Here is a 15567-nt window from a genome sequence, read left to right on the forward strand (position 1 = left end):
ACACTGTCCCAGGGAAGCTTCCTTGGTTTTCTAGAATAGGTGATGTTAACCTTCTGTGTGCTCCCATAGCACCCTGTACTTTTTTTCACTACTGAATTTAATTATTCATAGTTATTTATTTGTTTAATGTTGTCTTCTTCATTAGAATGCATGTTCCATGAGAATTTTAATGTACCTACATCTCCTGTGACTGGATATTCAGCACCTTGCCAATGCCTGACACATAGTCAAGTCTCAGTAAATAGCTTTTGACTAGATAACTGAATCACAGCTCTTCCTGGTTGAGTGTTCCTGTTTGATGTACAGCAAAAGCCTAAGAACTAATTGTCCATTGTATCTATGCTTTCTGTAAGTCCTTTGACCTTTATTTTCCATTCCACAAGGATTATTATGTATAATATATGACACTCATCCTCTTCTTTCTCTTCTCAGTGTTGTGTCACAAGTTGATGTATTTTACTGGGTGAGGCCCAGGCAATTTCCCTGTTTATAGCTCTAACCTTTCTGTGTGCAAACATATAGTGAACTTTGGTTCATCTCCTACCATAATGCAGCTGCTAATTGCTGGTAGGCAGGCTGTGTCCCATGGCCCATGTGACCAGTGGGGCATGACCAGAAAGGAGTGTGGAGAGGAGTGGACACAGCAAGTCAGCTAGAGGCTATCCAGCCAGAGTTCCCACGTCCCTGGAAGCCAGAACAAAGCAAGTGAGTGTGGGGAGTACGGGTTTGAAGTCATGAAGACCCCACTGCTGGGTTTGGCTTTGTGTTCACTGTTGTTCCAGCCTTGGCTGATGTTGTGGGCCTCCCAGTTCAGTCAAAACTGCCATAATGACACCTATGAGATCAGCGTCCTGATGATGAACAACTCGGCCTTCCCAGAGCCCCTGGATAAGTTGAGAGAAGCTGTGAATGAGGGATTGGACATAGTGAGAATGCGTCTGCACGAAGCTGGTAAGAACAGGGTAATAGAATCCTCCTCTGCTACCACCTCTGGCTAAGCATGGACCTTCTGTACTTTGCCTGATCGCTCAACCTTCCCCAAGGTCCATCTCTAAACCCCTTTCTGTTTCCAGGCAGTAGATCTTCAGTGGGGAGAATTTGAACCTGACCACGTTGTACTCACTTACCATGCACCTTTTCTGGGGATAGCTTCAAGCCAGGAAAATGTAAAACGTTCACAGCAGTAAAATACCCCAGTTAAAACTGGGTTTATTGCCCAGTTCAGGGAGGCATTGTGCTTTCTTCTATAGCAGCTCAAGAGCAGCTCAATCTCAAGTCCTGGGTAATATTTATCCCTTAGAATAAATATTACCCACAGGGTTACCAGTCAAGAAGATGAAATAAGGGAGTAAAATTCATTCAGGCACCAAATCTATCTCTATCCAGAGAATGATATTATTCTCTGGACTTGTGGATTCTTTACATCACCCCTGGCTGCAATTATCATATGTAGTAGGCAGAATAAACTTGTAATCAAATTCATTATTACAGTTCCTCACTGTATCTTTTAATTATAAAAATAAACTTTATTACATAAAATATGTAAAATATAAAATAAATTGTTCAGGAAAATTTCTGTTCACTGGAAGTTTTCAGTCTATTTTCACATGCCTCTTTTAAGAACGTGGTTGGTGATCCATATGGCATAGAAACAATTCTGCATACTTCTGTGTCACTTCACATTATTCCATAAGTGACAATTTTCCTATTGCTGTGTGTTCTTCCTAGTTATCATGTGAACACATATACAATATCCCTTAGAATAAATATTACCCAAGTTTTCTGAAATTTTCCTATGGTAGAATATTTTATTCTATTTAATTTCTTGTGATTGTTTTTATAATACTACAATAAATGTTTTCTTGTATACAATTTTTCTCTATTCCCTGAGATTAGGTTAACAGAAGTAGAATTAATGAGTTGATGAGAATTTGATACATATTAATAGTTATCCGTTTTAGGAATGATACATCTTGATCTTCTCTACTTAAAATCCTATGGGAAAAAAATCTTATAGAAATTAGAGCAACAGTTCAGATATGTATAACTTACTTCTGTGTATTTACAATATTTCTCAATTCTTTCTGAAACTATATTCAGATGTAAATGAATGGATTTGATCTAGAGCTACACTGGAATTAAGAGGTTATTTAATAAAATCCCCTTTTTTACTGAGACAGTGTGAGATAGTGAAAAGAACACTGGATTTGAGGTCTGAGAATCTGAATTGAGGTCTCTGCCCACAACTCTCCTATTTTTCTGTGACCCTGGGTGAGTGAGGTCCCTCAGACTCTCTGAGCCCTGGTTTCCTTGTTCATTATGTACTGGTCATGTGTTACATAAGTTCTAAGTACTTTCATTACATAATTTCTTTAATTGCCACAGCTCTGTGGGGTTGTATAATTGACACTGGTTTCAGAGCAGAAGTAATAACTTTGTTAAGGCCCTACAGGTTGTCTGTTTCAAATGGATCCAGATCCATTTCTGTCTGGTTCTGATGAGTGTATCATATTGCTACTGTAAGATCTTTACGCAGGATGAACTAAGATCTTTATTAGAAGCGGAGACTTGGAATCTGACAGATCTTGGTTCATATTCTTGACCAACCACTTACTGCCAGTATAACCTCAAGCAAATTACTTACATTTTCTGAACTTCAGTTTCCTTATCCCTAAAATCAGGATAAGTGGTAGTTATAGTTTATGGGTAGAGTGTGGACTCGCTGAGGAAATGCATGTAAGTCCCTTTATTGGTAAGTACTCAATAAATGGCAGTTGTTGTTGCTGTTGCTGGGCCGTTATTTCTATTTGGAGAAAAACATGTCTGGCATATAAAATAAATAGTGCAGGGTACAGGTTAAAATCTTAATCTCTAAATTCATACAGCCTGGATTTGAATTCCTGCTCCACCATTTATTACTTGAATCGGAGTGGATGAATTATTGTTTTGAAATTTCACTCATCTGATTGGTAATACAGAGTTACTAATGGTGAGGTTGTTGAATGGATTAAGTAAGTGGAGAGGAGAGTTCTATAGAACTCTCACTCAGATTGTTTTTTTCCCCCTTCAATAGTGCATTTTGTTGGATAGATATTCATGAAAAGTAAACAAAAGAGAAGCAGGTTTTAGAGAGAAGATACTTTGTGTTCTACATATACTGAGCATTGCTATTTGGAAAAAATTTAAAACAATATATCTGAGAGTTAAATTGAATAAAATTAAGAGTTTAAAGTTCATACTTGTTTGTTGTTTGAAAAATGTTCAGTCTTTTTTTTTTTTTTTTTTTTTGAGAAATCATGTGGAGAGATAAAATAGGCAAAGGTAGCATATTATAGTATATTCCACTGGAGTGAATCTAAAATGTTAAAACATTCTGGTCTCAAGACCTCTTACATTCTTAAAAAGAATTAAGGGAAAAATTGATGGTCTTGAAGAGTTTTGTTTATTGTGGTAATATATATTGATATTTATTAGATTGGAAATTAAAGCTGAGAAATGTTTAAAACATTTGCTTATAAGTTCACTAAAAATAACAAACTTTTTATCTATTAATGTTTCTAAGAAAAATCTATATTTCTCAAGCCAAAACAAAGCAGGTGAGAAGAGTGGTATTGATTCGCATATTGAGAATGTCTTTAATATTCAATTTAATGAAAGAACTAAATTCTCATACTGGCTCTATATTCAATCTGTTACAATATAACATATATCATGTACCTCCAGAAAATTCCATGATATGCTCATGAAAGAGAGTAGAAAAAGCAAAGAATGTCTTAGTGCAATTATGAAAATAGCTTTGACTTCATGGACCTCCTGAAAGGGACTCAGGATAAATTCTAGAATCAGACTGCCCTAGGCTCACATCCCAGTTCCACTACTTACTAGCTCTGTAATGTTAAGGAAATCAACTTTCTCTATGACATCATTTTCTCATTTAAAAATTAGGGTAAATATTAGTTCTCTTGCAGTTTTCAGAAAAGAATTAAGTAAAATGATGCATGTAAAAATTCATATCCCAATGCCAGGCATATTGCGATAGAGATGCTTCAGTCTATTATAACACAAGTGGAAGAGGAACTGGGGCCCCTGTGGTGAAGTCACTTGTCCAAGGTCACACTCAACTCACAATGGTTCCTTTTTCCCAAGCTCTGTTCAGGGTTTAACACTTGTGTTTTATTGTGCCACTCATGAACTGCCTGGAACCTACGATTTTTAAATGGGTCATTTTCAATGTACCTCATGGAGGTAGGAGAGAGCAGAAGTCTCATAGAGACAGGAAAAGTCAAGGGAGGAATTAGCTTTCACATTAATAGGGGTTAGGACTGCCATCTTCCTGAAGCCCAGGTTCTATCAGGCGCCTGCGCACTGCCTCCTGGTCAGCCTGATGACTCCTGCTGTTTCCCAAGACCTTCTCCTGTCCTCTTTTCTACCATTCCTCACCTGCACCCTCCCAGCACCCCAGCCTCCTGTTCTCCTGGCTTCAACGCCCTATATTCTCCCTATTGTGAGAATTAGCTGAAATAAACATTATAAAATGCTTAGTCCTGTGGTTGGTTCATGGCCACACTCAAGTGTTAATTATTATTAAACCCATCACTAACCTCACCTCTTCCACTGATTTTCTCTGACAAGTCTAATTTTATTGACCTCTTCTCTTATGCAAGTCCTAGCAAAGAACTGACACCTCTTATTTGGACCTCTTACTGAACAAAATACCAGTGTATGCTTTCTTGAATTAACCAAAAATAAAAGAAAGTGCTCCATAGTTGGTAGGATTGTCATTTCCCATAATCATATTTCTTAGGTGGCTGTAGGAATGTGTGCAAAGATACTTCCATCACGAGGAATAACAGGTCTCTACTTTTAAAAGCATTATTTGGATATTCAGAAGAACTTCTATTATAGATATTCTTTACACTTTTAGAGGTATTATTTAAAAATTATCCCACTGGACAATTTAGGTATAGACCTCTCTTTACATATGAGGATACCATGTCAGGGAAATTAAAATAGCCTCTAAAAAGAACACATAGAAAGTCACTCACAATGACAGACTAACGACCGAGTTTTCCAGTCTCCAGGTAGTCTTGGCAAATTAAGAATGTCTCTGGCTTAGCAATCAGACATTTGTCCAGATTATTTTTCTATTGAAAGGACACAATAGCATAAGAGACAGAGCTTGATATGTTCTGATACCTCATTTTTATCTTTCAAAATGTGGTGCCTAGAATACCCAGGAATATTGTCATCGGTGTAAACAAACAAACAAACAAACCCAAAACGGTTTTGGCACCATAATGAAAGCACAAATAACCAGGATGGGAGCAGACTTCATGGGTCAGCTATGCCTTTTATTCAGCAAAAGACTTGGGCATCAGAGGGGCTCATTTTCTGGGTAGAAAATGGCCCCTTGTTACAGAAGGGGTTTGGGTTTTTATAGGGGACACTGAGAGATGACTTAATCTCTTTAACAGAATGAGTCAGTTTGGGCATTCAAGAAACATGTTGTGAGAATCTGAAACTTGTTTTTACTGGGTAATGTTTTTGCTAGACAAGGATGGGGTTCAGCATTCAGTGCTTATCTCTTTCCCTCCAGGGTCTATTGTACTGTAGACTGGGAAAGGATTTATTGGGAAAGGATCAATCCTTGTCCTCTTTCCAGAGACTGCCATTTTAAGATTGATGGATATCTCTTTCCCAGGGATTGTCTTGTCACTGGGAAAGGATTTATTGGGAAAGAATCAATGCTTCACTTTCTTCCCAGGGATTATCATTTCCTTGTCTTGGGGGTTGACATTTCCCATATCCTTCAATCAATGCCTTAGCCTTCACCTAAAGCTATTATCCAAAGATTTCAGGCCAGAATGAGAACCCTTCACTCTGTCTTTGGGAGTGGACCACACAGGAAATGCCTAACATCGGGAGTGGTAACTGTTCAGTAAGACTAGATACTCCTATGACCAAGCAGATATTTCAAAGAGAAACTTGTTTTGAATTCTTATATTTCTAAGAGAGAAATTTGTAAGTTACAGTGAAATCCAATCAAAACTCTTACACCATTTAGGGCACTAATGGCGATATTTTCCTTCCATACCCTTGATGAGAAACATTTAAAGCAAGAGAGTATTTTTCAAGATAAAGAAAGTCCTTTCTGGAGATTTTGCAATGGTATACAATCTCTTTCCCTGTCTACCAAGAAAGCAAACAGAATCTGGCAGCATCTTCTTTATAAAAAAACAGGTGACAGACTGTTAACTATATTCATTTTATCTGAGAAGGAGTGTCTTGGCCTGGGAACTTTGTGAGAGTACTCATGTGTTCATTGATACATTTTGTTAACCTCTAAGTGAACCTGGCAAAAATTATTCTCTCATGCATGAGTTTGGGTCTGAGATATCAAAAATGCACAATGGGTTAGGGATGAGATAATCATGACTTCAGATCCCATCATCTATTACATGGGACAACCCCATTGAAAAAAAATTTTTTTTTTTTTTTTGCTACCAGGAATTGAACCCAGGGGGGGCTTAACCATTGAGCAACATCCCCAGCCCTTTTTAAAATATTTTATTTAGAGAAAGGGTCTTGCTGAGTTGCTTAGGGTCTCGATAAATTGCTGAGGCTGGCTTTGAACTCAACAGACCTCCTGTCTCTGTCTCCTGAGCCGTTGGGATTACAGGTATGCGCCACAGCTCCTAGCCCAGTGAAACTTTTGTCTCAAGCTGTTTTCTAGAAAACTAAGACATCCCTTTTGTGCTAAAATTATAAATCTGAGAGACACAGGTGACAGTTTTTATCAGTAAGTATAACTACTCTGATAATTATCCCTCACTGGTATATTCAACTGCTCACTTAAGTCTGTTGGGAAGTCTAATCTGCATCCCACACCTGACATGTCCACCTGAACTCTGATTCCTCCCTGGAATACACAAACTTGCTCCTCCCACATTCTTTCTTACTTTGGTCAATAGCAATTCCCTTTACCCCGTGCTTAGGTCAGAAATATTGACGTTATCCTGAGTCCTCATTTTCTCATACTTTTTATGCCATCTGTCAGCAATTTCTTGCCAGCCCTTCCTCCAAGATTCATCCAAAATACAACCATTTGATCATGCTAAGTGAAATAAGCCAATCCCAACAAACCAAAGGCTGAATAGTCTCTCTGATATGCGGATGCTAACTCATAATAAGGGGGTAGAGGATCAGGGAAGAATAGAAGTACTTTGGATTAGACAAAGGGGAATGAAGGGAAGGGAGGGGGGTGGGAATAGGAAAGATAGTAGAATGAATCAAACATTACTTTTCTGTGTTCATATATGAATGCATGACCAATGTCATTTCATATCATGTACAACCAGAAGAATGGGAAGTTATACTCCATATATGTATGTGAAAATACATTCTTCTGACATGTGTAACTAATAAGAACAACAACAAAAAATTCAGCAATTTTCCTCTACTTTTGCTACTAGTACTTTAGTTCAAGCTAACCTAGGTTAATCATAGACTTCTAACTAACCTCTCTGCTTTTTTTTTGTTGTTGTTGTTCTCTATAATCTATTCTCCATATAAGATTCCAGAGAAATATTTTTTAAATGACGGTCAGACAATATCATTTCTCTACTTAACCCTCCACTCCCACCCCAGACATCCCATCCCAGAATAAATTGAAAGTCTTTACTAAGGCCTACAAGGTCCTGAGTGATATGACCTCCCTCCACCTTTTCTCTTGCCATTCTACTCCTTACTAGCTCTGCCACAACTGCAGGGGCTTCCTTACTGCTTCTAAAACCACCCTGCCCAAGACTTTTGCCCTTGCTCTATCTCCAACAGGAAACCCGTTATCTGCATGCCTCATCTTCTTGTGGCACTCAGATTCTGGCTCCCCCTAGGGGTTTCCACAACCACTCTATGAGAAATAGCACAATTCTGGGTGATTCCCCCAAAGAAAATGTAAGCTTCACGAAAGCAGGGACTTATTTTGATCAATGCTGTCTCCTGAGCACAAAGAAGAGTGCCTGGCACATAACAGAAACTTAACAAGTATTTGTTGGCTGAATGAACAAAGACCGAAGACCAAGGAAGATTATAACTGTGTATGCATTTAGCAGCAAACAGAACCAGCATCTTGGGAATACGAATGAGCAGGATATCATAGAATCTGTTTCTGCTTTCCTCACACTGTCCAACTCTGTGTAAGAAATTTGCTGAACCTGGAGTTTTGAAAAGTTGACAAGAACATCAGACATATGAAAAATGTCATTTTGTCCCATTGTCCCAGATGTGGAACACTTATAAAAACTTAAATATAGGAATGGGGATGTGGCTCCGTGGCTAAGCACCCCTGGGTTCAATCCTTGGTGCCAATAAAAAAACCCAAAAAACTTAAATATAGCATAAAATATATAATGCAATTATATTTTATGTAACCAAATTATATAAGAATATAATCATAATATAATCTTTGTAATATTAACTATATAATTATAATTATTAATGAATACTATTAATTATTATTAGCTCAAATTAATTGATATAATAATATATAAGTCCTAGACTATGGTTTCCAACCTGTTTTAATGCACCTGTGTCAGTTTCATTGAAATATTCACAGAATTGAAAACTTGGGACTTAATGAGCTGCACTGTGATGATGGCTGCACAATTCCATTTATTTACTAAAAATTATGGCATTTTACTCTTATAATGGATGACTTTTATGGTGGGTAAATCATACCTCATACTGTGGAGAGAGGGAAATGAACAGAAAGAAACATACAGAAAGATGGGGCAGGAGAGGGGGGAATGACTGAGGAATAGAATTAAAAATTCAGAATTCAAATATTCCCAGGCCTGCAAATGGATCTTCCTTTTTCCCCCTCAGAATCAGTAAAAAGAGATAGATCTATAGGTGATATAAATTACAAAAACAAACAAACAAAAAAACTAGTTTTCTTTTTTCCCTCCCTTCTGGATAACAGGCTTAAATGTGACTGTGAATGCTACCTTTATATATTCCGATGGTCTGATTCACAAGTCAGGTGACTGCCGGAGCAGCACATGCGAAGGCTTGGATCTCCTCAGGGAAATTACAGTAAGTGTTTTCTTCTATAGATGTAGCTTTCACCCCACCCCCTTGGCTTGGGATGGTCACAGTGCGAAACCTGTGCATATGTCCATGAAGCATCTCCCCATCCTTTGCAGCCATGCAGTGGACTGCTTTGGAGGCCGGTTTTCTGGCCTGTGTCCTATGGATTCTCCAAATGCCCTCCAGGAATCCAGGAATGTGGGGAGAAACATAGCTACGTACTATCTGCACACTTTCAGGAATATAGAGAGGAATTATTTTGTTTTCAACTGATGATAAACTTTTTTAAAAATGTACATGTTGATATGAATCTGGTTTGCCTTTGTTTCCCTCAAGAAATATCCGAGGAGCCATATCTAAAAACACATTATCGGACATAACTTTCCTATGTTCATATGTCAATACACCACCAGTGAAACTCTACATCAAGTTCCCACAGGATGGGATCCTAAGTAGAATAAGTTACACTCCATGAATATATAATGTGTTAAAATACACAGATAATATGTCTATCTAAAAAGAACAATTGAAAAAAAAAACACATTTCCCAGCCCCACATGAGAAATCTGTTTCAAGCCATTGCCACATATCAGGTCACAGGCTGGTTGCTTGAGGGTTGAATCTGAAACCTGACTTCAAGTGATAATGGTAATATCTAAGAATAGAAATGGGAAGAGGAAGGTTCTTGCCCAGTTCCTCCTCCCAATTCCAATCTCAACCCTAACGAGAACTTTAAGGAGCTGAAGAATAGCACAAACTCTTTAGTGACACATAGGTGTTCAAGATGCCCAACCACTAGAAAGTAGGGAAATGACATTTAAGAACGTGGGGAGTAGAGCCATGACTCTAGAACTTTAATCAGTAACCTCACATTGACCAGAGAGGTGGCACTCAAGTCAGGATGCTTGGCTGGGTCTGTCTTGGGAGGGCGCAAGGTGGTCCGGGTAGTTTGGTAAACTCTCCTTCACAGTTGCAGAGAAGTATGCAATTCTTCCCTCTTCTCTGTGGAGGCATGGTTCTCCAAACCAGGAATGGGATGTTCCCAACCAGGTTCCCTTGGAGAAATAGTAGAGATAAGTTCGATAATTGCTCAATTGATCACATTGCATTTGATTCAAAGGAGCCCTTCTTTGTAGCTCTCCCTGAAACTAAAACTTCACTCCCAAGTCTTCCATATCTCCAATCTGCCCTGACAGCCCCTCCTTCATCTCTTCCCGCCCCTCCTCATAAGAGATCCACCTCACCTTGGTGGAATAGCATTCCCCTCCACCCACAGCATCTCCTCTCCCTCATACCTTCCTACCCTTAAGTTGTCCCTGGCCTGGCCCAAGCACAATATGCAACTCCTTTCTGCTGCACATTCAAACTCTTGACAGGCCACGTCCCAACTTTCCATAAGCCTTTCCCTTGTCACATCTTTTCTGTTCACTTGTTAATTTATTTCATTTTAGTCATTAGTGGTATTGTTGTCTCCTACAGAGGAAAGGTCAGCTGGGCTGTGCTCTCATGGGACCCTCATGCACATACTCCACCTTCCAGATGTAGTAAGTAGTTTGGTTTGCTGTTGTTTTTTTGTTTTTATCATTGTGAACTGAAGTCAGAACATGATATTGCAAGCTAAATGATTTAATAACCAATAGTGTAGTCAAGGCAGTACAGTGAAGGGCTTTGGGACCCTAATATTTTGTCTCTTCTCTATAATTGCTATTTCCTTCCCCAGGTAGCTCTACTTTTGCTCAGTGGGGTGACCACAGTAGTTGTTCAGTTTGAGTCACTAACGTAGGAGCATAAGAGGCAACACATTATGAGTAGAAAATCAGGGACCTAGCAAAAAACAGGGACATCAAACCTCGGAGAGCCTGAGGAGTTTAATAAAGGTAATATTCACAAAAGCATGGGCAGAGGGGAAAATACAAAGGGCAATGCTACACCCAAGGGTATTAGTGGGGCTCTGTTTTATATGCAGGTTTATAAAAGTGAATAAATAGCAAGATACTTATTTTATAGACTTATTTGAAGATGAAAAAAATAGCATATTTAAGTGTTTTCATACTACACGTATCCTCTTAGAAAAAAAGCCTATAATACATTATAGAATGAAAAAATTTATCTGGCTTTAGGAAAATTGCCCCCATCCCTTTCATTAATTTTGTTCAGTGTAATTCACATCACCACAAAATGTTTTTGTTCTGTCTCATCACACCTTCTCCAATCAAAATCCTTCACATGTACATTTCTCTTTCTTCCTTCCTTCCTTCCTTCCTTCCTTCCTTCCTTCCTTCCTTTCTTTCGGTACTGGGGATTGAACCCAAGGGTACTCAACCACTGAGCCATATCCCCACCCTCTTTTTAATATTTTATTAGAGACAGGGTCTCACTGAGTTGCCAAGTGCCTTGCTAAATTGCTGAGGCTGGCTTTGAACTTGCAATCCTCCTGCCTCAGCCTCCTGAGCTGCTGGGATTACAGGCATGCAGCACTGCACCCAGCTCTCCTGTGCACTTCTTTCATCTGTGCAGTGTTCTCCTGAATCAAGGACCACACTTTGTCTGCACAAAGAAAACTGTGCTAAGGGACACTGTGCAATAGTTTTGGAGGGTAAGCATTAGACTTCCAAAATTTCTATTGGTAAGTCTGCTTGTGATACCTTTGCCCAGCAGTAAAACAGACCCAGATCCAGGCCACCACATACCATAGACACACCACAGGAGCACTTTCTGATTCCATCCTCCATACCAAAATTCAGATATTTTCACACTCTTCCTACTCCTTGCACTCATTCCCACTATTTGTCTTATCTGATCTCTTATAATGTTGTTACTGAGAAGGAAAGAGGCACCAGAAAAATTTATTTTCCACTTGTGAGGACCTTCTGTATGCAATGGAGCATTTTATTTTTGTTAGTGAGGAGAAAATTAAGTAAAACACACCCCTTTACAGCCAAGTAGAGAAGGTGACAGGGACACTAGTGACTAATACAAGGAGAGACAGTTTCCATCAGAGAAGAGCAAACAAGAAGGTGCAGAATACATGGAAGAAAATGGTCACCTCTGGTTCAGGAGGTTAAGCTTCAAAAAGGAAAAGACCTCTTGAAGGAAATGGAATCTGAGTTTTGTGTTGAAGAACGGTACCAATTTTTAATGGGCAAAGATCAGGGAGTAATCTTCCCATCCAGGCAGATGTAAAAGCAAGTAAAGAGGGCAGTGATGAAAATCTGTGAAAGTGTTTATTAATTGGAGTTCAGGAACTGTATGGAAGAATGACAAAGACTAGAAACGTTAAGTAGGACCATAGTTAGAAGTCTGTGTGAGGGCAGTCCAGGTGAAAGAAGTTGTATCTGTTGAGATTTGCATAGAAATCTCCAGAGTTTTGAGCATGGGAGAGCCATGAAAAGAACCTCAACTTTGAAAGGAATAATTGATGACCGCATATAGGTAAGACAGGGCAAAGACTGATGACAGGAAAGTCCACAGGGAGAAGAAGGGCCTGAGTTAGCAAAAGCCAGCAGGCAAGAAACGGAGGACAGCTTTAAAGATAGTTGAAGGTAGAATCAATCATACTCCATAATTGACTGGATATTGAAGTAGGGCATGGAATAGACTTTGAGATCTCAAAACACTGAAAGAAATGGGGGAAAAAATCAAGGTAAGGTATTTTGGAGGAGTTAAAATAAAAGATAAATTCGACCATGAACATGGTGAGTTTGAGGTGCAAGCAGGACACCCAATAATCCTTTCAACCAGCACAGAGGATGGAAAGGGATGTTGCTTTCCTTCCATCATTAAATACGTACCGAGCACTGACCTGTGAGCCCAGCAGACTGAGGTGAGCCGTCAGGCATGGCTGCTGCCTTCAGGGAACTGGCGGTCCAGCAGGGATGACAAATAGTTAACATATACCCTCCGAAATCATTACCTGTCCTTAGCTATCAGTGAAAGTTTCCCTCTTAAAGAGATATCTTAATTAGGTCCCGAGAGGTGAATAAAAGTTCTCCAGGAAAAGAGGCAGGGAGCATTATCCTAGCATCTGTCTTGATGGAGAATGGAGCTTGATATGTTTAAAGAATTACAAGAAGGGTTCCTTGTGCTAAGCAAGGAAGGAAAAGTCGTTTGCTACCATCCATTTCAAAAGTGGTCCCTAGTAGAGCTGGAAAGAAGGGAATATGTGGAGGGAAATGAGAAAAAGCATCTTTCTGGCTTTAAAATAATTATGATGAACTTGGTAGCCCAAATCTCTATTTCTCAGTCCTATTCCTTTCCCAGCCCAGAAAGCATGTAACTCATTTAGGAATAAATCAAAGTAACCAATCTGCATAATGCTGAAACCATCTACAGTGTGCTGGGAACATAGCACATGGCCAATACATGTTTTTAAATTCACCTGTGCTGGAGGGTTATCTATATACATGAGGACCTTGCTCCAATGACCCTAGTTCATTTGTGCTATTTATATGCACATGCTAGAAAAGGTGAAAGAGGGATCTTATCTGTGCTACTTAAGTTAACCTTAACATTGGTTTCTTTCTCACCTCTCGGCATAGCCTTGACACCCAGTTGAACTACCCCATGATTTCAGCTGGAAGTTTTGGATTGTCATGTGACTATAAAGAAACCTTAACCAGGCTGATGTCTCCAGCTAGAAAACTGATGTACTTCTTGGTTGACTTTTGGAAGATCAATGATCTGCCATTCAAACCTTTTTCCTGGAACACTTCATATGTTTATAAGGATGGTAACGAGACTGAGGACTGCTTCTGGTAAGGAGGATCATTAACATTGTGGGGCACTTACCATAAAGTAAGCCATAAACTCATAGCAGATACCTGGTTATTATCAGATGTGCCTTTCATCTATAGAGCAGTAATGGACACACACACACACACACACACACACACACACACACACAGAGAGAGAGAGAGAGAGAGAGAGAGAGAGAGAGATAAAAGCAAAGGTGTCAAAGCAAATAAAGTATCATAAAAATAATCAGCATAGATCATTCATGACATATCTTCTAGTTTTGAAAGTATGTTCACATTAGTTTTATTGATTCTCCACAGTAAGTTCTCTGAAGAAAAAAAAATAACTGGTATTATAAGACCAGAGAAAGTATGTTCTGCCCACGCTACATGTACTTATCAACTGTAGCAAAAGTGGCAGAGAGAGTCTTTTGGTTGGGTTACAGGTGGTGCTTCCAGAATGCTGCGTAGTTCTGCAGTCTCTGTCCCCCTAGGTTTGCAGAAGTATAAGACTGGATACCACAGGGATGTACCTCTGGGAAAATATAGGAATCAGCCCTAAGACCTCACCCTAGAAACTTTGGGGTGAAGGAGAACACCAAAAAATCCCATTTCATATAGGAGCAGAAGTTATTCTTATCAACTCTGAGTTTTTGAACTGTACCTTCAATGGCTTCTGGTTCATAGAGCAGAGTAGACCCTCCCTTCTATAAGTAGCAGGAAGCAAGTAGAAGGGACCCATCAAATGCCTATTATTTCTATATATGCATGAAGATCCCCTAAAACTTCCTCTATACTTTCACTAAGTTAGCTGTCCACAATTTAAATCAGTGGTATAATGGTGTGTACTACCTATTGTGTTAATAGCAGAAATTAATTTTAAATAAAGTCCCAGGACAGATTTGCAAATAACAAGTGAAAGTCATGGGAAGGCCATGAGGAAACAAAATTGTCTTCTTACTTTCTCCTTTTCCTGTTCCAGGTACCTTAATGCTCTAGAGGCTGGAGTTTCCTATTTTTCTCAGGTACTCAGCTTCAAGGATACCTTGAGACGAGATGACCAGTTTCGGGATATCATAGTGAATCATAAAAGGAAAAGCAATGGTAAAAATATAGGAAAACAATCTTTTTGCAAGACCTTTCCTCATGACTACCACCTCCTTCAGAGTCATTTTGACAAACTTACCACTGAATAGTTATCGTCATTACCTGTATATATTCTGTATATTTAGGAGATCTATAGATCTATAATTGCTTGCAACTTTATTATTTTGTTTCCTTCATTGATTAGTTAATTAGTTACTTCATTGTTTCACTTTTACTGTATCTTTTATCCTCTGGAAAAAAAAACACAAAAGTAGGATTGAATAAATATATTCACATAATGAATATAGATAATTATGCTAACATCCAGCTTTTAGAAACTAAAATGATATCAAAAACTATCATTGGTAAACTGCTAAGTGCACTTTAATCCAACATATTATTAGATTTGTGACTAATACTCACATGTTCTGAACCCTGATCCTCCTGCTAACCAAGAAGATAAGTTTATTGATATACAGGCTCAGGAAAAATTACAAGGCAGCAAAGATCATCTCACGTTCCTAATCTATATCTCACCTGCCCCATGAGTTAGAAGCCAAGTGTGAAAAACTAATGGAATAAAAGCAACCTCATAAATCATTAGGTGATTTATTGCACTTTCCATAAAATTCTTTTTATAAACCAGAACATATCAGGAACA

General features: G+C 38.8%; 1 protein-coding gene across 1 annotated transcript in view; it reads left to right on the forward strand.

Annotated features, from left to right (window-relative positions):
* The first annotated feature begins 734 nt into the window (after nucleotides 1–734).
* Gucy2c (guanylate cyclase 2C) overlaps nucleotides 735–15567 on the forward strand; it is a 74639-nt gene continuing 59806 nt past the window's right edge. Inside the window, exons 1-5 of the mRNA XM_027955980.2 lie at nucleotides 735–951; nucleotides 8981–9093; nucleotides 10567–10631; nucleotides 13626–13841; nucleotides 14803–14924. Of these exons, the coding sequence (XP_027811781.1) occupies nucleotides 735–951; nucleotides 8981–9093; nucleotides 10567–10631; nucleotides 13626–13841; nucleotides 14803–14924 (733 nt within the window). The remainder of the gene's footprint in view (nucleotides 952–8980; nucleotides 9094–10566; nucleotides 10632–13625; nucleotides 13842–14802; nucleotides 14925–15567) is intronic.

The sequence above is a fragment of the Marmota flaviventris genome, chromosome 3, assembly GCF_047511675.1.
Source record: "Marmota flaviventris isolate mMarFla1 chromosome 3, mMarFla1.hap1, whole genome shotgun sequence".
NCBI classification, from domain to species: domain Eukaryota; kingdom Metazoa; phylum Chordata; class Mammalia; order Rodentia; family Sciuridae; genus Marmota; species Marmota flaviventris.